Source organism: Parasteatoda tepidariorum, chromosome 12 (assembly GCF_982258835.1).
Source record: "Parasteatoda tepidariorum strain Cologne lab strain chromosome 12, Ptep-v5.0, whole genome shotgun sequence".
NCBI lineage: Eukaryota > Metazoa > Arthropoda > Arachnida > Araneae > Theridiidae > Parasteatoda > Parasteatoda tepidariorum.
Window position 1 is genome coordinate 59,729,030 of NC_141766.1, and position 27,238 is coordinate 59,756,267.

Here is a 27,238-nt window from a genome sequence, read left to right on the forward strand (position 1 = left end):
CATATCTCACTTTTAACTTTTTAAAAAAAAATTTTTTATTCTAGTTGATTTTTCAAAACCATTTTGAGTCACTCATAGTCCTTCTGTGAACTATAATACCAGAACTGTAGTGTAATCCAAATTTGGTGTTGAGAATCATTATTTCAAGTTAGTTAAACTAACCATACACATAACTCTTGGATCTAACTACACCAACACGTCTAAAAGAACCCCATGCTTTAACGGCTTCCCTGATTATCCCGAGTAAACTCGGGTATATTACAAATATTCATTATCCCGAGAAAATTCGGATGTAGCGGAATTTGTCAGTATGTTTTGTTTTATCGCGTTTGTACAAAAATAAATAAAATGTAATTTGTAATAATACGATGGCTGCAGAATTTACATAGAAAAAATAAATAGTGTATCACTTAGGTGTTCACTTTGTGTTGTCTCTTGTTTTAAAAACTATCATACATACTTATCTTTTTTCATTTGGCCGAGATTACTCGGGATAGTAAACTGATGGTAAAATTTATATTTTTTACGTGAATTAAAATATCGACTTAAAACTTGCGTTTTGTTTTAGTTCCTTGTATTTATTAATGAAATAAAAAAATATGTTGATTTTTTGCATTTTTTTTTTAAATTGTAAGGGAAGCGGTTAATATAAGCAAATTGAGCGTTTGTACAGTTGGCACCCTGAGTAACTTTCGTTCCAATGATCGGATTTTCACGAACTAATAGTCAATCTTAATGATTCCAAGGGGGGACCTCAAATATGCTAATTAATTAGTGCTAACTATTAATTAAATTACAAAATTAGACACAAGAACGTACTTTCTCTGAATATATATTTTCTTACATATTTGGAATCCTGACCCTTGAAATAGGGAGGGGGTTGGCAAAATATCGAAAAAATTGTGTTGCAAATAAAATTTATATATTTGGCGATAGTACAGAAAGTAGCCAACAAAATTCGCCCCCGAAAATAAATATTTTAAGATAACCCATAGACTAATTCAAAAGAGGAATACTTAATTTTACTCAGTTGCTAACAACTAAGATCTGACTATAAGAAAGAATTGGAATAATGTTCTGTGATTGCTCGGAGAGGTTTAATTAAGAGTTAATAGAAATTATCTTGAAGTTTCTAGGCAATAGACAATGTTTAAGCTGATTTCTGTCCAAAATGCAAAGATTTTTTTTTCTTTTAATTTCTTTTGAAAAAAAAAATTTGAATTGATTTATAAATTACTTATGATTTTTAAGCTTTTACAATTTAAATACGTAAACTTTCTATCTGACATTATTTGTTTGTTTTTTTATGTTGTTTTTACTATAGAAGGTTATTCATAATTCCCTCCGCCTGTAAACGCCATTTTTCCTTACTACAACTGGCTTCAGTGGTACATGTTACTGCCATTTACCGGCAACTGCTTAAACTAAAACTTGAATACTTTCGGAATAATTTCATGTTCTTTTTTGCTATATATTCCTCTTCGTTTTTTACTATAACGCTTCGAAATCCCGGAGGGAATTATGAATAACCCTGTATTTATACGATGATTTCATTCTAAAATCACATTTACATAACTTATCTAAATCACATTTACATAACTATATACAAAATTTTAGGTATAATCATTTTTACAGCTTTAATCGAGTCTTCTAAGCAGGAAAGTGTGAAGAAACAAAAAAAAAATGCCTGAAAAATAAAATGTAGATTATATAGTAATTCTAATGCACATTCCCAAGGTTTTCTATTATTTACGATATTTCTTTTTTCTGTAACTCAAGGAATTCCTGAATGTTAAGTGGCATTTTAAAAACATTGAAATATGTTATGTTTAAGAATAAGATATTGAATTAATATGTTGCATATTGTATTATTCATTGTTTAAAAAATCGCTTCATTTTGCCAAATACTTAGGCTTAGGTTACATGACTTTCTTTCGATAAAGATGATTTGCAAATAGCATCCTCATGTTTCGCTACATTCTGAAATTTACGTTCGTAAATTCACCATAAAATGTCACACAGCATGTACTTCAATTATGATAAGCTACATTTATCACTAAATACCACTATTATGATTTTTCGTTTTTTGTTTTCTTATATATATCTGATACGATACTCTCTTTTTAAACCGTGTTCGTAAGGTCCTTAAGATGCTGAAATGGGGGCACAAAAACTTAAGAGACAAAATATTCAATTTCATTTCAACTCAAAATATCTGATCTCAAAATTTAATTTTAAAGTTACAGATAACTTTAATAATTGCAGTATTGATGCTACGGTTCTCTTAAGTTTTTAAAGACCACATGAATCCTGTTAAAATATTAAAGCGCATATGTTTACTTTAACAAGCGTAAACTCCTTATCAAAATAATTATCAAAAACAAATGTTAACAGTATAATTGATAATAAAAACTCCACTGGCTTCAAAAAATACGAAAAGGAAAATAAAAGTCGACATGTTTCAAGCATTCAAATATAAGCACATATTTTCAAGACTTGTCAGGCATGAATGACTTGTGACTTTAAACATTGAATGCTCAAAACATGTCTATTTTTATTATCATCTATTATTTAAATCAATGAAATTTTTATATTTTCTATTCAGTTTCTTAGAATTATACATTAAGTAACACAGCATATTAAATCATTTCACTCAATATTAAAACAAGTTTTACATAAGTTATAGGCACAGGTTCTTAGATTGAAAAAATAATAATAATTCACTACTTTGTAAAAAAATCAATGCAGAACAATTTTTCTTTTGCTGCAAACCTTAACATTTTAATTTAAAGGCATAAAAAAATTCCGTTTACAATTGAAATTTTAAAAGTCGAATGCGAAAATGGAATGTCCCCTAACACCAGGAATCGAAATTAAATAGTTACAAGGACAACTATTTCAAACAAGTTAATGTCCGTCCCACTCGAAGTTGCTTGAAAAGGCCAATGTTTGCCAATGTTTATTCAACATATATTTTAGGTATACTTTAGGAGTATTTCGATCGAGTTTATTTTTACACCCTTATTTGCTTAAAATTACTAAATAATTTGCTTAAAATAAATTATTCAAGGTATATGATTTAATGCATTTATAGTATAATAGTAAACGAGGCTTCCATCGCATATTCTTGATACCACTATCATTAAATAAATAGAATAAGCTAAGATAAATAATAAAAGTCAATTTCTTCTTCGGTTTAGTTTTAAAGGAATAATATGTTTCGATGAAACAGATTTCATTCTGGAAATAACGAAGTTTTTGAGTAGGTCCCTTGGAGCAATCCTCTTTTGACGAAATATAGGAAAAATTCACAATTTCTGTAAAAAGTATGCTAATCTTCTCGCAGCATATATATTTTTTTTTTATGAAAATAAGTTCAAAAATTGAGTATTTTTTATTGCATTTTTTTTAAATCAGATGATTCTAAAATTGGCACGGCATCGGAATCTTTTAAATAAATTTCAATTTTTAGTACTTTTTGTTCAACAAAATAAGGCATTTTCCTAACAACAAATTATACTTTGAGCCGTGATGGCTCAGGTGATAGAGGGTTCGCCTTACAATGAGGCAAACCGAGTTCGAATCCCAGTCGATACGAATTCCGCATCTGGCTTACACCGACCACAGTGCTGACGCGAAATATCCTCAGTGGTAGACGGATCATGGGTTAGAGTCCCTTTGCCGTCAGGCTAATCGTGGGAGATTCTTGTGGTCTTCCTCTCCATGTAACGAAATGCGGGTTAGCTCCATCAAAAAGTCCTCCGCTAAGGCAAATTTATCCCAATATTCGATCCAGGAGTTCCCTTGTCTTCTGGATTGGGATCAAAATTACAAGGCTATGGAGTTGAACATTAGTAGTTGTTAACCCATAAAAATTGGGTCGGCTATTGAGTTGCACTGAGCACTAATATGTATTTACTTTTAACAAACCAAAAAAAATAAGAAACAATAATGTAAATACATAAATAATTTATTTCTTCAATCTTGAGAATCTTAGAGATTTATTTATTACGATCTGTCAGACGTTTTGCACTGAGTAATTTTATGTTTCTAAAATCTTATCAGCTAACTGGCTATAGATCTAATACTTAAAAAAAAATTAGCAATTACTTACAACGAGTGTTAATGTAAAGAAAATCTCTAAGTACCAATAAAAGGCAAACAAAACAGTTTAGTATATTATCCGGAAAAAAATCTGTATGGTATCATAACGAAGGAGTTAAAGATATAATGAAATAATTAGTTGGATAGTTCTGTGACTCACATGTGGTCAGATAATTAAAAATTTAGTTTCAAAACTAAGATGTTAAGAAGACATTTAGGATACTGAGATATTTTAAGACGCTTAAAAAGTTTGGCTATATTTTCGACAGCTTTTTATGTTCGGTATCTTTATACTCTTCGTAGTCACTTCAACACTATTTTAGATAATCTATGTTGAAGTCAAACGAAACAACAACAAAAAAAAAGACAATTAATAATTTATACTCATTTTTCGAAAAAAAAATAGTACTTGTAATAGTAAATAGTCAGCTGTTTTGCATCAAATAATTTTAAGCAGCGGAATGTTTTTAATTTCTTAACAAGGTTTTATTCTTAGCTAACAGATAATAATTCTAAGCTTTCTTTTTTTTAAAAAAAAAACTTGGCAATAATTTAAAAAGGAACTTTACTTTAAAGAAAACCTAAATTAAAGTACTAAAAAATTGATTAGTATGTTAATGAAGAAATAATATACGTAGTAGCGCAAAAAATAAGACTTTAAAAAATTTTAAAATTTAATTAAATTGTTGGTAAAATAGTTGGTAAAAATGTATTTTAAGATTAAGACGATATTTAAGATGTTGAGAAATTTTAAGATGCTTAAAAATGTTTACTACGTATTCGCATTAATAATTTAAGATATATATTGAAGAAGTTGATAAATATATTATTCCAAACCTATGCATATGTATGTATATTATTAAAATTGTATTAATTATTTAGAAAACAAACACTAAAAACAAAATATGATCACATTAAATAAGCACAATTATAATCTATCAGAAGCATGCTTTTATACTCGACATTCGTTAACTCGACATTCGTTTAATAAAATGTTTTAATCAAATTTCTTTACTAAATTATGAATAAATTTTTAGACAACTAAAAAAGAAGCATCGTATTTATAGTTAAAAAAAATTTAAATAAAAAGATTAGCAATCGTTTATTAGCGAAAAAAATATGAATTAAATTTTACGCTACGCTCGCGGAGTTAACCTCATTTAAATATTTCTTCATTGTTGCCAAATTATTATTTTAAAAATAAATAATTTTAATTTTTATCAACTTTTACTAAATAAAAACAGTTGAAACAGTTGATTTTTCAATTGAAAAATATGTAGATTAATATGGTATCAAAAAATTCATACCTTATAATTCAAAATTTTTTCATCCTCAATTTAATTAAATAATAAAAATTAAAAATTATGAAAAAACATCTTTTGCATGAGGTTATATTTGAGTAAATGAGTTTTATGTGTGGGTGTAATTTTTTATTTTCTTAATTGGTTTTAAAAATATGACTACAAACGCAAAACGCGAAATTAATAGTAACATGTCTAAGCTTTGAATCACTCTCCTGACCAAACTATGGGGACCACATTTTCCAGATTGTGGCTACCCCCAATATTTTGAAGATTAAGAATCCAAATATGTAAAAAAATAATGTATGTTTATTCAGAGAAGTACGTTTTTGTGTCCAATTTCGTAACTTAATTAATAGTTAAAGCCAAACAATTAGCATATTAGAGGTCACCCCCAGAAACCATTAAGATTGGCACTTAGTACGTGAAATTTACGTATGCCTTAGTACGTGATCATTAGAACGAAAGTTATTCAGGGTGATATCTTCCTCTTTTTTTGCCGATTGTACACACCTTAAAGGGTGTAGTTAAACGCTAAACTTAGAAGCGTTTACTCTATTCATGAATTATTTTCGCCAACTCTGCCATACGTAAAACAACCGCCAGATTGGTATTTTTTGTTTACAATTGAGCAGAGGTTTGATTTTGTCTCGCACGGTGCTAAACATCTCGAAAAAAAAGAAGTAAAAAAGAAACAGAAGAAAGAATGAAAACCATTTATAGTTTTTGTTGCATATTAAAGATAGTTATATTCTCATAAAGAGATTTACATAAATCTGTTTTATATTTAATTTCTAATGGCTGCGGTATTGTTAAGCCTAGTTCGAACTCTCTATTCTCTCTGTGCTGTGTGTATATTTAAACAAAACTAATCTTAAGAAATATTATGTAATATGCAACTGAAATCAACAATTCTTGTTTTATATTGTATCGTAAAAATAACTTTACTGAATCTTATGCGCATCATATCTTACTGTAATTATAAATTTAGAGTTACTGAACCAAGAAGACGGCTACTTAACACTTAGTAACGTAAAAAAAATCCTCCTTGGCTCTTGGTGTAGTCAAATACTTAGATCCAAGAGTTATGTATGGTTAGTTTAAATGAAGGTTTACAAAATAAAATGCGCAACTATAATACACACTTTTATTTCTTTTAAAATTCGCGTTATTTTCTGAACTAACACCAATAAAACACTAGTCAAAAGTCTTTTTTTAAGAAAAAGGTAATAATATTTCTTTTTTTGGGAGAAAAAAAAATATTTCCCCTCTACTCTTTGCTGCTTTTCAAAGGCTCTGTTGGCGCATAAAATGACGTTTTTTGTGCTATTTTCGCAACTGCTGTGCAGCATTTATTCACGACTGTCAAATTTAGCCAATCTTTAGCCAGAGCCCTCTTAATTTTGGCGCAAAACGCCTATAAGAAGAGATCTAATTCTTTATTATCTGAAAAGTGACACTGCATTATTTAAATTCATAAAAATTTGCAAAGATTTAAAATTATTCATTGATTTTAACAATCTTCATCTAGATGGAAATATCTTTCAGAATCGGTGGTTTTTAACAACACATTACAAATTAAATGAAATAAAATCGTTCAGTCTAAAATAGTGATGTACAACAAATCAAAATTATTTTTTCGAAAAATATCTAATTTTTACTCTATAGTAATTTTGATTTTATATCTTCGAACTAAAATGATATATATGTCACGGCGAAAGACCGAAATCGGTGGTTGTTGACTTTCACCGGTGAAAGTCAGCAATGTCGACAAACACCAAATACGTCGGTGAAAGATCGAATATTTCATTACATTCTTGTACATTCGGACCCTCACCGGTGTATGTCGACAATCACAGATATGCTTTGGTGAATGTCCGAAATATTTATTACATTCGATTTGATATGAATTTATTCGTGGATATAATTACATTTATTCGATATTTTAACCCTACACTGATGTTTTTATAGTGTTAAGTGCTACTGGCCGGTATACATTTGCCCGGTATACCCTACACTGATGTTTTTTTAAGGTTAAGTACCACTGCCCGGTATACATTTGCCCGGTATACCCTACACTGATGTTTTTTTTAAGGTCAAGTGCCATTGCCCGTTATATATTTTCCCGATACTCCAAACACTGATGTTTCTTCCAATCTATCGTCAGTAAGTATTAAAATATAGAATAAATATAAATATATAAAATAAATATAATAATATTAACGAACAAATTAATATAAAATTGGATATAACAAATATTTCGGACATTCACCAAAGCGACTATGTGATTGTTGACATTCACCGGTGAGAGTCAGAAATAAGGGTATTTAGCAAATATTTCGGACATACACCAAGCGACTACTGATTGTTGACATTCACCGGTGAGAGTCGACATTTTCCAGATTTCGGTCATTCACCGTAACATATACATAAATAATTTTAAATGAATGTCATTTGATGCTTAACTGCAAAAAAAAGAGTAGTAAATAAAATTAATCGATTTCATTTCCAATAATTAAATTTTTTTTTTATCTTCTAGAAGACGAAAAATAAATACTTTAAGTCTCCTTTCATTCAAATATATTCTATACAAATTTCAACCAAATAATGATTGCCAATATTCTATTTACAGTCTGTGTTCACCGATTTGGAGGTGTTAGCAATTTTATTTTCTGCTGCAATCCATGACGTTGATCATCCTGGAGTAACAAATCAATACCTAATTAACTCAAGTAAGTCTCTTTTTTAAAATAGTCTAATACGAGAACATTATAGCTATATTTTTTTACTTTCTTAGAGGAGAAATATTTAGACTATTTTAAATGTAATTTATAGGTCAGAATATTCCGTTCTCTAAAAATGAAATATTGAATGGTAAAAAATCCTACAGTAATCTTTTAGGGAAGCCATATAATTTCAAGGAAATTCTATCTAAATTGAAAAGTAAATAAAGTTTCAGGAAGACACTGCTGGACAAGTACAAATGGATGTATAGCACATAAAAAACTAGGTTCATTTCAGATAATTTATTGTGCTCTGTCTGAAATATATTTAAGGAACAAAATAGTCGTTTTGTGCCCATTTGTAAGCATCCTGGATGTCAATAGGAGGTTCATGCAAGTTTCCCCAACAGTGTTCTTGTTTATTGCAGGGCATTCTCGATCAGCAACACTCTGCACAAAAGCATTTTCAATGGGATTCATATCTGGAGAACGCACTGGCTATACGAGGTGTCTCGACAGTGACTGTTCGATGACATGTTGCGACAAATTTGTACCCGACAGTCCCACGGAACAAGCGAACATGAGGCAGCAGAATATTATTGATGTATCACTGGTCAGTCTTAGTACCAGTTGGGAGCACATTAGCGTACAGCCTTTAATCATAATGCCAGAGCCGCGATGGCTCAGGTGATAGGACGTTCGCCATCCGATGAGGTGAACCAGATTCGAATCCCGGTCAAGGCTGGTCGATACAAATTCCGTCCCCGGCTTCTACCGACCACAATGCTGACATGAAATATCCTCAGTTGTAAAAGAATCATGTGTTAGTGTCCCCTTGCCGTTAGGCTAACCGTGGGAAGATCTGGTGGTCTTCCTCTCCATGTAACGCAAATGAGGTTTAATTCCATCGAAAAGTCCTCCACGAAGGCAAATTTCTCCCCAATACTTGATCCAGGAGTTCCCTTGTCTTCTAGATTGGGTTCAAAATTACAAGGGTACGTAGTTGAACATTAGTAGTCGTAAATCGAAAAATTGGGTCGGCTGATCAACGAGAGTAATAAAATAAAATCATAATGCAAGCCCATACCATGACACTATATGCAATATCAATATCACGTTAAGTCATTTGGCACCGATAATCAGACGAAAAACTGAATCTATTCTCATTTGAGAATGGTACGCAAGCCCAATCCTCTTCGCTCCAATTGCGATGCTGAAGACACAATTGCAAACGAGAGCTATGGTGACAATGGTACGCACACAACAGGTCGGTGTTCAAAGGCGCCGGCAGAATAATATAAAAAGGGGTGCAACCGTCTAACAAACTAACCCCCCCCCCCATTTTTTTTAAATATTCTGTTATTACGTTTTTTTCGTTATTACATATACTTTCATCTATTAATTTTTTTTTCAAGATTCAGGTATAGGACAAAATAATAGGAACACCTGTGAAAAAATGAAAATATTTTATTAATAAGGAATTGGGCCACCTTTGGCCTGAATGACAACTTGCATTCGGCGTGAGATTGACAAATAAAGGTCTTGAACAAAGTTCATTGGAATTTGCAGCCATTCCTCTTGCAGGGCTGTCTCGAGTTCAGAGAGTGTGCGTGGAGGAGGAAACCAAGCACGGACTTTTTTCTCCAAAAAACCCCAGAAAGGCTCAATGATATTGAGATCAGGGGACTGAGGACACCACGTTAGATGGTCCACTTCATAATTATGCTCATTTAACCATGTTTGAACACAGTGAGACGTGTGAACAGGGGCGTTGTCATCTTGGAACACAGGACGTTCTTCCGGAAAGAGAGTATTAAGCATAGGGTGAAGATGATCTGCAAGAATGCTTCGGTAATGGTCCCCTTTGGCCACCTCTCAAGACAACGAGAGGCCCCAATCCACGGGCAGATATAGCGCCCCACACCATCACTGAACCACCTCCATGTTTCACGGTTGGAACCAGGCAGTCAACATGAAATGCTTCTGCCGGCGTTCGTCACACGAACACACGTCCGGTGGTCTGGAATAGTGCAAAAGAGGATTTCCATTTAGTCCATTTTAGGTGGTCTTGGCACCACTGTAGTCTCTTCAAAGCATTCCGCGCTGAAACTAACGGTTTAAGAATAGCTACTCTGCCATGAATGTTAGCAGCATGCAACTCCCGTTGAATAGTTTTCATGGATACAGGGTTCTGAAGGTGGGTATTCATCTCGGATGTTATCACCGGCAGTGTAGTCTTGCGTTTTCGAGAGACTATCCTCTTCAACATCCGTCTATCACGGTCTGACAACTTCGACATCCTGCCGCTGTTGTGCCTCGCCGAAGACACCTTACCCAACTTTGTGTATGCCGACAGAGTCCTTGATTCAGTGGTCCTTGAAACACCTACAAGGTTCGCTGTTCTGGATACGGATGCTCCAGCCAGGCGAGCTCCGATTATCATGCCTCTTTTAAGGTCAGAGAGGTCGGACATAATCTCGTTTTACTAGAAACAGATTTTTCTCTTGCAAATCTCACACTGCCAAATGCTAGACAGATACATTGTCTTTCATTTCCTCTAGGTGTCACATTCTTGCGACACGTGCCCGCCGCTTATTGGACTGTCGAGAACGACTCCATTCTTTCACAGATGTTCCTATTATTTTGTCCTATACCTGTACATTTCTTCATTGTTAACAAGATATTTTTAAAAAATTACGAATTTACGTGATCCGAAATGTGGAGGAATAGAGAAAATTCTTATGAATCCCTCAAGTACATCGATTTAGATATTGAGGCCACACCGTTTTATCCAACTGTAGCGGATGCAATCAAAATTGTCCTAACTCTTCAAGCTACTACGTGCACTATTGAACGTACTTTTAGTACAATGCGACGCATGAAAACATGGAATCGGTACTACAATGTCTCACGAGAGATTAAATAGTTTGTGCATGCTCAGTGTGCATAAGAAAAGAATCAAAGATGACTCAGAATTCATTGAAAATGTTATAAAAAGATTTGGACAGCTAACAAGACGATTACAATTCTTGTTTGATTAAACAATTTTTAATTGTTATGAATCAATAATTGTTTAACTATTTGCTTTTGAATAACAATATTTTTAATAAAAAAAATTTTATACTCTTTAATTGTTTAAAAAAAGCCAGGGGGGTGCAAGTGCACCCCCTTGCACCCCGCTGCCGGCGCCCTTGTCGGTGTTCGTATAGTCCTGTTCATGAGCGTCTGGCTACAGTTTTTCGGGAGATTCTCTTGCCAATAACAACGTGAAACTTATTTGCTACATAACTGGTTGTACTGCGTTGCTTCCTTTTTGTCAATAACACTATGCACCTGTCTTCTACAGGTGTCGTAAACAGAACAAGGCAGTTGTTTGAAATGATTTCCATAACCTTGAAACAACACTGTGGCTGAACTCTGTTATTTTTTGGCTTTCTTGCCAATAATACGGTTTTGTTTGACAGCTCTGTAGTTAATCTTAAAAAGAGACTCCTATTACACAATTCACTATCAAGCTTATATGACACTTAGAAATAGTTTTAATAAAAACCATTTTCAGGTTTTTTAAATAAAATAGTTATAATCACGCAATTTTAAAATCTTCAGAATTATGTGATCGTAACTATTCTCAGGACCAAAGAGAATATAGAGAGGGTTCATTCCTTACTCAAAGCTGAAACTACGACCTCCTGACGTCACGCCGCACACAAATCTCGGAAAACTACAACTAAAGAATAAGAAAACTTTACTTTCTGTAAGAAATGAGTTGAATGTTCGACACTTTTCTAATGATAGCTGTCACACTTTATACTACTAACAAATTATTTCTGTTTTAAAATATAGTATTCATACATTTTAAAGTTAGAAAATTTCCCAATGGTTGTCGTCATCGTTATATTATCGTTTTCTAATTTTAGTTTCTAACTTTTGCTGTTAAATAAAACAAAGCATATAAAAGCACTTTTATAGTTACATATTGTTGGTTAACAATAGTTTATTAAATGGGATGTTGTCTAGTTTTTATCTTTTCAGATATTTATACATTATCACTAAGAAACAAAAACCTTAAATGCTAATTACTAAAAAAATTTATATTTGAGCATACAATAATAGAAATATTACTCATAAATGTTCAAAATTGAGGTATATAAATATTTTGAATAATGACATTAAAAAATACATTCATTATGAAATTGGAAGAATTTTTAAGCATTAATAACTTTTATTTTCGAAGTTCAGGATTCTATTTATTTTTTGTAATTTTTTTCTTTTTTTCTGTTAAAAGTAACAAGACGGTATCGATTTCAATGGCTAAGAAAAATTCTTAAACGTCTAAACGAAAAACATAATTCCTCTTTATTCACAGGAATTCTTTTACTACATTTTATAATTTATTTGATGTCACCCCTATATTTTCTGAAGTAAAACATTGAAAATTGTTATTTCTCATTTTATGTTTTACAATCGTTCTTGACTACTACTGTTATATTTTTGCAATCAGGCGAGAAGAAAATCACCTCAAAATAAAAAATACATGGAAAACAATGAATGTTGTGAAATAAGTTTAAAAAAATAATGCTATTTATACGCGAAACAATTTATTTTTAAAGCGAGAAGTTGATGGTACTGACTGAAACACTTTTTAGCCCTGAACTATCCGATTTTTTGCTTTCTTTTCCTTAACAGTCATGAAGAGTCCCATTAAATATAATTGTAGTAATTAATAATAACATTAATTGAAACAATTGTTGTATCTTGGAAAATGGCTTTTTATATATTCTAAAAAGATTTGTTAAAAAAAATACTTGAAAATAAAAGGATAAATTTATATTCTAACAGGTTCTGAATTAGCTTTAATGTATAATGATGAATCAGTTCTGGAAAATCATTCTTTAGCTGTAGCCTTTAAACTTCTTCAAGATGAAGCGTGTAATATTTTTGCCACTTTGAATAAAAAACAATTGTTGAGTCTTCGAAAAATGGCTATTGATATGGTAAGTTTTTTTCCTTACCCAACTCCAATTTATTTAAAATTTTTGCTTTATGTTATACATCGGTGTCATATAGGTCAGAATAATGTTTGCTGAGGGAAAGATTTTCTTTTTAAAGAAAGAAATGTTTTTTTACACACAATTTATAAAATGTTGTTTTGAATAGCTCCAAAATCTATCGACTTAATCAGTTCAACTATGGAAAGGGTGTATTCTAACTGATGGTGGATGTTTCTTTCCTGGCATACTAAACTCCATTTGATATAAAATGCACTGAATTCACATCTATACAATTCTGCAATCAACAGTTTTTGTAAGATATATTTCGTTGTTTCCTCGGAAGCAGAGTTCATTTCAGCGCTTAAAATTGAGATAACCCTTAATGCATGCCAAGCACAAACTGTTAATTATTTTTCAGTCATTTACTTTGCTCTGCTATTATACCTAGCTAATTAAATATATTTCAAATTTAAAAACTGCTGTTTCCCCTGCAAAATGTCTCAAAAAGGACTTCACTCAAACGTGAGAAATATCAACAAAAAAATGGCACGAAATATCATCAAATTTATAAAAAATATTCAATGTTAAAAAATTGCATATAAAGTTTGCGAAATAAATATTTTTGCCAAACGATCGCTAAATAGCAACCCTTGCTCACAACCTTCTCCCAAAAATAGCGAAATAGTATCGTCGCATATCACGTGATGAAGGCGGAGCCAATTGCCAACTCCTGGTGAACGAGCTATAGTATACATTAGTCTGTTTTCGTATTTTTGATAAATTTTTTTTCGTTTTGTGCAATTTACGCTACGAGAATTTTTCGCATCATTCAAATCAATTTTTATCAGTGTAATAAAACAAAAGTTTAAAAAAAAAACTGAAATCGGACAGCTTTATTGCTTTGAAAATTTGAGGAAATATCCAGAGAAATTATCAAGCATTATTTCTCTCAATCTAATGAAGCTTTATTTTTCACCATTTTTAAAAGGTAGTGTGTTTTCGAATAATATTACATCTAACAATGGTAACACTTGTCGGTGTGGGGATCTGGAATTAGTTTTCCCCCTTTTTTTAAATTCATTTTTGTCGAAAACTCCCGGTTTAAGAACGTTATATATAACAGGGACTCTCGTAAATGTTGCGACAAACTTTTAGGGGAGTTAGGGGGGTACATCATCACGATTAAAATTGAGAAACCCGGAAATGTCGTTGTATGCTGTTAGAGGCACTTCCTTATGATGGCCTCCTTAGAAGCACATGAAAGAAACGATTCATAATGGGGAAACGCTCCTAGCGGTGTATGGCGACATTTTCGGGTTTCTACGCAATTTTCATTCTGATGATGTGCCCTAACTCCCCTAGAAGTTAGTCACATCATTTACGCAACTTCCTGTTATAATAAAACGTTTTTAAGCTTGCAAATTTTGACAAAAACGAGACTGTCTTTTAAAGAAAAGTAACTTGGAAAGGGAAAGCAGATTTTAAAACAGCTTTGTGAAAATATCCAAGATCAATAAAAAAAAGCAAAAGGGAAATTCCAAAAATGATTTTTGATACTTTCTTAATACAAGATTTAAGATTTTCATAGAAAGTTCTTTGACACATGGAAATGTTACAGGTTTTAGCAACTGATATGTCAAAACACATGAATTTGCTGGCAGATTTGAAAACCATGGTAGAAACTAAAAAGGTTTCAGGATCAGGAATGGTACTTTTAGACAACTATACGGAAAGAATACAGGTAAACTGTCAAGTATATTTAATCTAATGTCTCCGTAATGCATACTAACAGACATTCGTAATGGTTGACGAACTTCTAAATCATTAAATATAATAACAGACTACATTTTAAGTTGCCAGATCTGACCTAAAAACAAAGCTTCTCTGAATAAACTTATTTTATTTTGACGTTTAAAAGACTCCTCCATGAGACAAACATTTCCGACCGGATGTGATTCCAATTTATAACATTTTATTAGATGGTGATTGAAGTCATTCTTTTTATTTCATTTTGGGTATTTAAACATATGAATTTTTAAATGAAATTACGGGGAGAATCGGTCCTTCCCTGATTATCCCGAGTTATATTGCAAAAATATTTATTATCTCGGGTAAACTCGGGCATAGCAGAATTCGTCGGTATGTTTTGTTTTATCACGTTTTTATTCGGCCAGAAGCAAAACGAAAAATAATAATAATCCGCTGTGATTGGAAGTTGGCCAAATTTTGTTTGGGAGTTTTGCTATTTGTTGGACTGCAGACGTGCTTTGTTCAATTGTATATAGGGTATACTAACCAGTGAAGGAACACTTAAGTTTGCATAATATTGTCTTAAGCTTTTGGTGGTTCAAATAATAAGTAGTAAGATAACCAAGTGAAGGAACAGTTCTTACCAGTGAAAGAACACTTAATTTTGAGAATTTTTTATGCTCTTTAGGAATTAATAGGGCGTACAAATGTCTAAAAACAAGGAATTTTTCTTTGAATTATAACATCTAACCACAGTTAACGTGGACAATGATACTTTTTTTTCAGTCATGAAATGGAAAGTAAAATGGGGTTGAATACAGAATGAAAAAAATGTTTTTAATTTTCTTTCTCACAGTTTAATTAATAGTCGAGTCTAAATTATTAATGCTTATCATTGTGTAATCCGATGATGCTTTATTACTATTATTTTATCGCGTTTTTGTTTAATATTTTTCTCCACATTTTTTGGAGCTTTTCTTTTTTTAAATCTTTTTAAGTATTTTTTTCTTTTCATCATACTTTCTTGCTTTAACTCCTTTTTCAGCTCTTTCAGTTTCTTTTAATTTTCGTCCTTTTTCTGAAGTTAATGCAAAAGGTAATTTATTTCTTTTTATTTTGATTTGATCTTCCTCTTTTTTTCCAATATTTGGCCAATGTAAATGTATCTTCGAAATTTCTTCTGATTTTCCAGTACTATTTCTAGAATTTCTCACTGGATAATTGCTTAAAAAAGGTGTTTCGAAGTTTGAGGAAAATCCATCTCTTATTCACCTGAACACGCATGATGTGAAGGAACATGCCTGTTCCTTCACTGGTTAGGAGTTGTTTTCTGTATTTTTAACATAATTTTGATGTATAATATGACTAAAGGTACAAGAAAATTAAAAAATTTCTTTTACTTTCATTAACTTGAAAAAATTCCAGCAAAGGAACCTTTGTTCATTCATTTGTTTTTCAACATTTGGTAATCCAGTCAATAAACACCCCCTAATCTCAGTACTTGCTTATGCTATGAAGCTTAAAATAAATAAAACGTAACTTCAATAACCATATTTTGAATTCTTGTTTTCACAGTGAGAAAAGTAGAACTATTATATGCAATTAATTGCGCTTTAAACGGATTAATACAAACGATGACCTTATAATTTTATCATCGACACAAGGTGCCGAACTAACAAATTCAAAAAAATTTCCAGAGAGGACTGTATGACCAGGCAATCCAATGCATTGTTACATGACTTCCAATTGTTAGGTAGTAAGCTACTGTTACCAATCAATCTAAGTAAAGACGTTTAAAATCTTAATTTTAAAAAATATTTATCAAATGTTCATTGACTGGTTAGTTTATCCTACGATGGTTGATGAATTTACGTAGAATAAATAGTAAAAAAAGGGCGTCCGCGAGAGAAATTATGCAGATGACTTTTCAGATTATGAAGATGTGAACATATGCAAAGACTAATATTTAACTTTTTTCTTTTGCCCGAGATAATTTGGGATAGTAAACTGAACAGAAGAAAAAGAACTTTTTGAACTATCTTTAGAACTACGATTAAAATCACAAGTGAATTCAATGAACATAGATCAGTTCTGGAAGAAAAAAAAAGATATTCCCATTTTCATGCAAAAGCATTGCCTATTTCTTCAACTTATTTGTGAAACAGAATTTTTAGTCATGAGTGGTATTATAACGAAACATCGAAAACTACTTAATCGTGTGCCTGCTTTACAGATTGTTGTAACAGATTAAACACCTAGAATTGATCAACATGTTACTAAGCATCAAACATCACATTAACCGCTTCACTTACTAATTTTTCTTTTTTGAAAAAAAAAAAAAGTTTTTTTTTGTTTTATTAATAAATACAAGGAACTAAAACAAAACATAATACACAAGCTTTAAGTTCAAATTTTAATTTTTTTTATGAATAAAAAACATTTAATTTACCACCAGTTATATATATATATATATATATATATATATATATATATATATATATATATATATATATATATATATATATATATATATATATATATATATATATATATCATAATAAATAAATACAGAAAGGATAAAAAGAAAATAAACACGAAGAAAATTAAGAAAAACAATAAGTTTTATTTACTGCGCATAAGCTGCAAGTAAATAGAACTCATAAAATAAGTTCAAAATGTAGAGAAAACATGGAAAAAATTACCAAACAATGAAAAAAGGGAAAAATAATAATAAAAATCCGGAAAATAAAAGATTATATCTTTTATTTTCCGAATTTTCCCTTTTTTCATTGTTCCATGTTTCCTCTATAAATATGAATATAAAAGGACTTAATCAATTGGTAAAGAAATTGTGTTTCAGGTTCTCCAAAATATGGTGCATTGTGCAGACTTAAGTAATCCAACTAAGCCTTTAGATGTTTATAAGCAATGGGTTGATCTCATAATGGAAGAATTCTTTCAACAAGGTGATAAAGAAAGAAGTCAAGGAATGGATATAAGTCCAATGTGTGATAGACATACAGCTACAATTGAGAAATCACAAGTATTTCCTTATTTTTCAATTAAATTGCATGTTCTTTTAAAATGTATGGAATTTTAATAACTTTAAAATTATTAACACTTTGAGAAGCTTTTCTCACTTCAAAGTGATTTGGATATTCTCTATCAAGTGATACAGGACAAAATAATGTCAACACTAATCAATCTTTCTTTTAGCTGCAAATGTTTCAGCGAACTATCATGCTTGAAGCTTTTAGTAATGGTTTTATCCATGCAAATTTTGCATCAACTAAAATGAACATAAGAAGTTAAAAGCTTCTCTTTTTTTTTTTTTTTTTTTTTTGAATAAAACTAGAATTCTAAAAACATTATTTTCACAATCCTATAGGATAGAACGATTTCAAAATTTCTGGTATTGACCTCATTTTGGTCCATGCTAATGTTGCGAGGGTTAAAATCTCACCATTTCTAAAAGCATGATCTTTCAATTTGTGCCAAAAGTTTTGTCTTGTAAGATCTCCCAAAACATTGCAACTAAAAGATTGTTTATATAAAGTTAGCATAGAAATGTTCACATTATTTTGCCCTGTACCTGTGAATAAGGTTTTAATAGCAGTTACTTTCTAACTGAAACTAATCAATCTATCCATAAAGATAAGAAATATTTTGTTTCATAAAATCGTAATTTATTTGTTCAAGTTTTTCCCCTAGCTAATTTATATATTGCTTCAGAAAAATAATAGAACTTTATACAGTTTCAGGTTTAATTTATGAATTTTCATTCTGTGGAAGCTAATAATTTGTTAAGAAAGTTTAGTTAGTTACGTCCTAGAACCGAATATTATAAGAAGAAATGGCCCCAATTCTAGACAAACATCAGTTTCTTACATAGATATCAAGAACTGACTGGAATTCAATAATGAAGCTGCGTTACATAGTTGAAGCATATATCTTTACAATAGTTCATTTCATGCTGGACACCATTCAACATGGTATTGACAGCATATGTTTCTTGTGGGGTTACATAAGACATTTTTCTAATAGCCTTTCTTATGAAAGGGTCTGTGGATAATACTATATTGAAAAAGAGTTGAGCAAGAAATGGACTATAGCATGAATGTATGAGACTAAGGGTTCCCACATATAAATTCATTTCATTGCTGTTCATTTTTCATACTAGGAGGAAATAATCCTTTAAATATATTAAAATATATATTTATTTCATTGCAGGTTGGATTCATAGATTATATTGTTCATCCACTTTGGGAAACTTGGGGTGATCTTGTTCATCCAGATGCTCAAGATATTCTAGATACTCTAGAAGAAAATCGAGACTGGTATCAAAACATGATTCCTCTAAGCCCGTCAAGTAGTCGGCAAAATGTTACGGAAGAACCTATTAAATTTCAAATCACTTTAGAAGAACCAGAAGAGTCATAAAACGCAACATCATTTGAAATGATCCTACCTTTTGAAGATAAAGCCCGTCCTCAGTTTGTTTCTTTTTAACCAGTTAAGCATTTTAACAAGCCCCGACAGGGTGCAGAATTAAAATCAAGCAACATGAAACGCAGGAAAAATGGTCCTATTATAAATTTTACGTAAAGCCTACTACTAAGTTTTTTAACTGTTACAATATATATGAAGGACTGTTTTTTTTTTTTTTTACTCAAGACAAAATAAATAGTGATGAATAGTTTAAAATTAAAAATGGTAAGTCCTCACCAAAACCAGCTACCAATTTACCTTGCTTCAAAAGAAATAAAGATAGTAGTATTCAATTCAAGAATGGCTACCTCGTAGAGCCAGTAGTATTGGTCCTGCTAATTGTTTACGCAACCAAATAACGGCTTATTTCAAGCCCCGCTTTACAATATAAAATAGTTAGCAGTGCTGTTAGTAAGAAAATATATAGACAATTAGTATATTTGAAACTTAGAGTTTTGATAATCAATGGTATTTTTTTATTTCACACGAGGTGAAATGCACTGGTCTGACATGCTTAACTGGTTAATGACTATGACTCTTGTGTGATGGATGTTAGCTTTTTTTAAAAGCATAATCGTATTCCAGCCAACTTGTTCCTTAATCTAGTACCTATATTTTGTTATGTTCTTGCCATCTATAAATTAATGAATGCATAACGGAAAACGTTATTTTCTCTACACACATTAGTAAGAAAGGATATTTTTTTATTAAATGTAAAAATTATTTTAATACAGTGGAGAAAATTAATTTATGGAAGGCAAAAATATTTAGAGCGTTTATCGAAGGTTGTTATTTAGACTTTCACACTATACAAACTAGTCAGGCGTATATTTTGTCACACATCATTCTTATAATGAAGTGTAGCAATCAAAAGCATATCATAATATTTTGTAGGTCAATAGAATGTTTTGATTATTTAACAGGAACCACCAAAATCATATTCAAGAGACTTTGTATTGACTAAAATACCAATGTTTGGTTTTTGTGTGTTTAGTTTGGACATTTGTGTGGCACAATTTTATGAATTCTCCTCATTTACATGATGTACATAATTGAACATTCATCTATTTTGAGCTGTTTATATCTTTCATCAGAAAATTATGAAAACAAATTTAATCTTGTATATTTAACATCTTAGAAGATGAATTTTCACACTCTGCCAACGTTTTTCAAAGTCTTTTGATCTCATTAATCTTTGCTTTTTGTTTAATTTATGCTCTTCATAATAGTCAAGTGTTACAATCACTCTGATATAGAATAGTTTGTGGAAGCACTTGTGTTCTGTTGACGTACAAAATAAATTTTGCTCTGCTACACAATTATGTGTTAGAAAAAGTATATTTATCCAAGTGAGATCTATGTATGCACTGTAGTTTTAGAACACAGAACTTTCATATCAATAGATTCGCCATTTTCTTTCAAACAGCTATTTTTAAATAAATAGATTTCTAATTATGAATTGAAAATCAACTCGATTTCCTTTAAACCACAAATTTATAGAAAAGGAAACTATATTTTTAAGAGTCTTTAGTAGTCGATGTTCAATAAAATGTATTATTGACTCAGTAAATAAAGTACTGAGCTGTCTACTAGGGTCTCGGCCTTAAGTCTACTCAAGTTAAGAATGATAAATACCACCTTATCTGAGAAAAAAAAAGGCAGATAGAGCACAATGCTACCAGCATGTCGTTGGTCATAAAATCTTTGAGCCTTGATCTCCATGACCAGAAGGGCTGTTACAGAAATGCTTTACTCAACAGTTTAATATTACTTTACTTCCTAGAATAAGGAATGTAATTTAGTTTCATATAAAATAGTAGGATGGTCATATTTAATAAATTACCACTATGAATTTTCTTTTCAAAAACTTAATTATTTCATATTTAAATAAATAACACAAAAACTAATAAAAAAATTTCCAGAAAAAGTATTTGCTGGAAGAGCATAATTAAAATATGATAAATAAATGATTAGTTATGGTGGTCTAAAACAATGAACATTAGCAATAGCAGTTAAAACTTGAGAAAAATGCATCACATTAAAAAAAATTTTAATAATGCCTAAACTCGGCCCCTACGTCAACCCTTGGGGGATGACGCATTTCAAAGTATTAAATTGGAACCCACATTTTTAATTGTAAATTTCTCCTGAAGGCCTTAGAGGGTTAAAGTCACGTTTGGTGTTATAAATTTATTCAAAATACCAAAAATATCTAATTTTTTTTAAGATTTATTTCTCAAAATATTTTCATTTCGCAATTACAGTGCCATCTATGAACCAAAAAGTAGAATCCTATAGATCAAATTGGGGTAAATCCAAGTCTGTTACAAAAATTCTATTTAAGATTTTGAAGAAAGCAGTGAAGAAAGAGGTCGAAATTGAACTGCATAAAGCCAAACACAGATGGCATTTCTTTTATCGATTCATTGTCATGCCAAAACCTAGGGTTGTATTTGTCTATTACGGAGATAATCCTTTACAGACTATTGTTTTTCTTACTTTTCAACATTTAGAATGATTTTGAGTTGAATTTCATAAAGAGATAATTCGATGTTTAAACAAATAAATAGCTAATATGACGCTCAAAAAATGTATTAATTGTATTTATTTACTGTTCATAATATTTTAAATTCAATAGCCATCTGATTACTTACATAAAATTGGGAAAAGCGTAGCTGAAAATTTGATTCTAATCTTATTAATAAAGCAATGTTAAAGAACAGAAAATTGTTTGTTTTTGAGAATAATTTCACAAGTGTAATGATGGCCGTCTTTTTGGGCACCTTATTTCGATGCAGTGAAGAATCAAGCTCATAAATAAATCTCAGTAGTAAAATGGAAATTATTTACAAAACATTAATATGTTATTTTAGATTGCTTTTCTTCTCACAAGTGCCAAATTTGGTGCTTTTGCCAAATGCTTTAGTAATATTGCAATAGTGTGAATGCTTCAATTTCTGAACAAACATTGTAAAATGAATAAAAATGTCTCTTATTGTTCTCGTTCAATTCAAATCCCACAGCAACTATTTTAATTCAAGAAAAATGAATAACTTCTGATCTAATGATCAGATTTTCATGCACTAAAATGCTAATTAATTAGTGCAAAAGATACTTTAAATCAAGAAATCAATTACAAAAACATGCTTTCTCTAAATTAACATACAACCTTAATTTGGGCAAACTTTGATTTCTGATCCTCAAAATAAGGATGGTAGACGTAATCTTGGAAATATGGTCCCAACAGTTTCACCAGGAAAATGGTTGAAAATGTAGACCCCTTAATGTTAATTATATTTTTTGCATACCTCGAAAATTTTTTAAAGGAATTGAAAAATTTCTGCACACAATTATAAAATTCATTTTTCAAAGTTGAAAAATAAATTATTTTTTTATTATTTATCAAGCAGAAAAATTGTGTTGAATTATTTTTCAATTTTTCGACTATTTTTATTTCATTTAAAAATAGTCAAAAAAAAGTTTTGAATCGTGAAGTAAAAAATTTTTTTTCGGGTATTATTATGTAAAATAATAAATAATTATTAAAAATTTATTTTTAGATGGAATTATCTTCGGATAAACAAAATTCATAATTGCGTTCAAAAACTTTTCGATTTACTTAAGGAGATGAGGCAAAATATAATCACCATATCTCTGAAATTTATGTCGAGTTATAATTTCTCATAATATGGTGAAATATACAAAAAGGAAGATTAACACTAAGGGGTGCAAACTTTTAGCCACTCACCTAACCTAACTAATGGGACCATATTTCCCAAATTGTGGCTTCCCCCCCCCCCGTTTTTGAGGCTTAAAAATCTTAATCAATCAAAAATAAAAAAAAAAGCTATGGTTTAATAGTGTTTTTTTTTTGTGTCAGATTCCGTAATTTTAAATATCGTCTGCACTAATTAGTTAGCATATTTGAGGTCAGGGACTCGAACCATTATGTACCTGTCTGGTACTTGAAAAACTGATCAAATGCTGTACTGATTTTTATTTTGTCAACTGAACAATGGATCTTCTGCAATGTTATATAACGAGCTTTTCTACCAGTAATGTTGTTCGGTAAATGAAGACCCACAGCAAACCAGAATTTCATTTCGGAAGGGCCATATAAAAAAATTGACAGAGAAAAAAAAAAGCTCCCGATATTTTAAAAATGAAATCTCCAAAAACTCAATAAATCTCACCTCTAGTTTTTCCCAGAAAATATAACGTCGATGGAGTAAACTAAACTAGACAGTGGTTGAACATGAACCATTGGGCATTGTTCAACCATGGTCAAACAGATAGTGCTGGTGATCACTAAGTGGAGGTCCCAGTCTAGTCTTGTTTTGTAGCTTGACTTTTTGGAGTTTAGAAACATCAATGTTATGAGGTATTGATACACCCAGTTGAAATTTAAGAATGCTATTCAAGAAAAAAAGCTTCGGCGTTCGGATGATCTAGAGATTTTCATCTGTGTCCAGCTGCTTCCAAAGCAATTTTGAAATCACTCTTCTGTATTCTGAGCCCTGATTTTTTTCCTGGAGGGTTTTTTGAAACTGATAAGTAGTAGTAGTACTTAAGAGCTGCAGAATAGGCTATTAACGATGATCTGGGAAACATGATTTTGATCCTCTGCAGAGGGGGTGGTTCCTCCACTTTGGTAGCCAGGCGAAGTGTTGAGAGCATTACTACAGAACAGCTAAATGCAATACCACGCGGGCTCAGCCCCTTCACAGGCTGATCAAAATGGTCACCCACCCACTCACTGACCGCATCTAACAACGCTTGACTTCGGTAATCTACTGGGAATCGTGTTTTACAGTCAGTTGTGGCACAGAAGCTTTTTAATTAGCATGACAAATGTCTCTGGTATAATTATGTCAAAATATAAAGTTATCTTTAATATCTGCTTATATATTTCGCCCGTAGAAACTATTTCTGCTTTTTACTTGCCACTCCTAAAAATAGCTTGAACAGTTCATTCCAGATTCTTAGTTTTGTACAATACCTCTTATTTCATACTCTAATTTATTTTTTACTTTATATTAAAAACGTTCTCTGCCAACCTTTCGATTGCTTGTAACTCAATTTATCTGTTCAATCACAGTAGGACGAATAATCAATAAAGTGGAAATAAAATATTGAAGTTGATTGATATTAGTTTGTAAAAAATGCAATTTTACAATTTAATTACTCTAAAATTAATTATAAGTTAAAACCAGACATATTGTTCATATTCAGACACATGGGGACATTGCTCCAAAGATCATAATTCTACTCTTGATAGTTTTAACTAAATAACACGGAACAACAAAAACTTTTACTCAAGAACCAATGTTCTCTATTCTTCTTACATAACAAAATCTTATATTTAATCTATATACAGAATAATAAAATCTAGATGAACGATATTAAAAGACAGATGAAAATTCCAAACCATTTCTACAAATTCTTACTCCTAATTTATATGAAGCCTGATGTCAGGCATCACAAGAGACACAAAAACCTCCGATTCACTTTGCCTGCTTTCAGGCAAGCATTGTCGCAACACCTCTAGAAGAGAAAAGGTTTCTGCATGGATCAATTTAGTAGCCCAACATGGCAAATATAAACTGCACAGTGGGAGTTCAATTAAGATAGACATCACAACTGCACTACTAAACTGGGCAAAAGAGTGTGTAGTGTGTCTACCACTACAAGTATACAATTCCAATTCACTAGTATATAAGATGTATTAACTCATAGATGAAGGTTGACATTGTCGGTAACTACTATCCCCACATTGGTGACCTCCAGACGAGATGTGAACACATCTACTTTGTCTCGATCTTACACAACGTTGGCCTGCATACACTCAACTGCTAATTGCAACACAGGAGCCTCACGATCAGCAAAAACACGGTGATCTTAATACAGCTTTTCCAGTTTCTCACAAAACAGCAATGATACAACTAGTGGTAGCCGTTCATTGAATTCTATCACAGCTATAATTCTGGTGGGCGAGTACTGTAGTGTGTCTACCACTACAAAAATACAATACCAAATCACTAATATATAAGAATTGTTAACTCAATTCTATGCTGGGGTACCTTTTCATAGATGAAGGTTGATAACAGCTTTCCCCACAAAGTGGAAGTAAGAAAATTTGTCACAAGGTTGGGACAATACTAAGAATAGAATCTTTTGTTTATGATAATCAGTATTTATATTCTAGTCACTTCCCCCAAACACCCTTAATAACAAAAATATCATAATTTTGGCAAAAAATTAGCAGTAAGAGATTCTGAAGCACCCACAAGAAAATTATAAACATTCTTAATATGAGGTCTTTCTGATGAACATTTTCATGTCAGAATGTTTTCTAAACATTTATCTAAAAATATGCAAAATTTCCTCCATTAGTTTTTCTGTTAGGACAGTATGAAGTGTGCCTGTGTGAAAACTCTTGAAACAAGGACAGTAACTTTGATTAAATTTTTAAAAATATATTTAAACTCTAAATATTTTATGTTGATCAAAATAGTTAGGTCTTAGAAATTAAATATGAAAAAAACATAATAGGCAAAGTAATAAAATAAAAAAATTTGAATTTACCACCTAAAATCAATTAATTTATGCAAAATATATTATATAAGCTCAGAATTTTAAAAAATGATCATTTCTAAAACAAATACAATGTGGAAAAAAAAGAAATGTAACAACCTGATCAGGCTACAGACAGGGTACAAACAGTCAATCTTCCAGAGTCTAACCTTAAATATTGCTGATTACTAGAGCAGATGATATTTTAAGGTATTAAATCAGACACAATAATGTACTTTCTCAGAATGAATTTTTTCCCGAAGAACTTGAGATAAACTGATTGAGGCTGTCCTCTATTATTGAACCTCAAATTATAGAGGACAGTCCAGAAAATAGAGTCTCAACAGTTTATCAAAGCTTTGATCTCCTAATGTTTATTCATTATTTAGTATATTTCTCTATAACTCATAACTTGTAAGCAAATTGAAAAATTTTACAGAACATTTTAAAATTCCTTTAATTAAAGATAATTTCATGTAAAAATAATTTTTAATAATTATTTATTATATTTTGTTAATTTTTACAAACACAAATTTTACAATACAAACTTTTACAACATCTTAAAGAATGTAATTTTAAATGTCAAAGTAGAAAATATGAACAAAATTGGTTGAATAATTCTTGTGAAAACTAATTTTAAATACACGACTTTTTTGAAATTTTATTATTCATAAAATATTTGCAAGATATTCATCAAATTTTGTATTTCACCATTTAGAATTACATTCCTTAAAATGCAAAAATTTGTATACATTACATTGCAATATTATTTCTAATATTAAATAAATTAATACTAAATAATTATTTGAAATTATTCAAACAAACAACATTTAATAATTATGGATGCTTCAATTTTTTTATTTTAGTATAAAAGTTGTTAAGTTTACAAATTTTTAAATTTCTTAATTTGTGTGTAAATTATTTGACATAGAATATAGCATAGATATTGAATGTTATACAAGTGAAAAGTAATATTAACGACAGATTTATTTCTGAATGATTTAAAACATATAATTAAAATATATCTATTTAAATTTTAAATAATTTATGTTTCTACGGTAGTTATAAAAAAATAGCAAATACTATTTTTTCACTTCATGCTTAAATATATTGAGGCAGCCAGTAAAAGTATTTATCTTCTACACTTATAAATCTATAATATTCACTAAAAAAATTACATTCATTTTTAAATTTTAAATTTATTTAAAGAAACAAGCAATAATTGTTTTTCTATTTTTCTTTCTTTTCTTTTTAAAAAAAATGGTTTATCTATAATCTTGTTTTTTAAAATCATATAATTAGGTCATTT

The 27,238-nt window shown here is 30.6% G+C and overlaps 1 protein-coding gene across 5 annotated transcripts in view; it reads left to right on the forward strand.

Moving 5' to 3' along the window:
• LOC107449376 (3',5'-cyclic-AMP phosphodiesterase 4C) overlaps positions 1 to 21,946 on the forward strand; it is a 174,426-nt gene extending 152,480 nt beyond the window's left edge. For all 5 annotated transcript variants that reach the window (XM_043047737.3, XM_043047740.3, XM_043047741.3 and 2 more), the window contains 5 exons: positions 8,038 to 8,137; positions 12,968 to 13,122; positions 14,738 to 14,860; positions 17,729 to 17,911; positions 19,099 to 21,946. In XM_043047737.3, coding sequence (XP_042903671.1) covers positions 8,038 to 8,137; positions 12,968 to 13,122; positions 14,738 to 14,860; positions 17,729 to 17,911; positions 19,099 to 19,308 — 771 coding nt within the window. In that variant the 3' untranslated portion in view covers positions 19,309 to 21,946. The remainder of the gene's footprint in view (positions 1 to 8,037; positions 8,138 to 12,967; positions 13,123 to 14,737; positions 14,861 to 17,728; positions 17,912 to 19,098) is intronic.
• Positions 21,947 to 27,238: the final 5,292 nt, after the last annotated feature.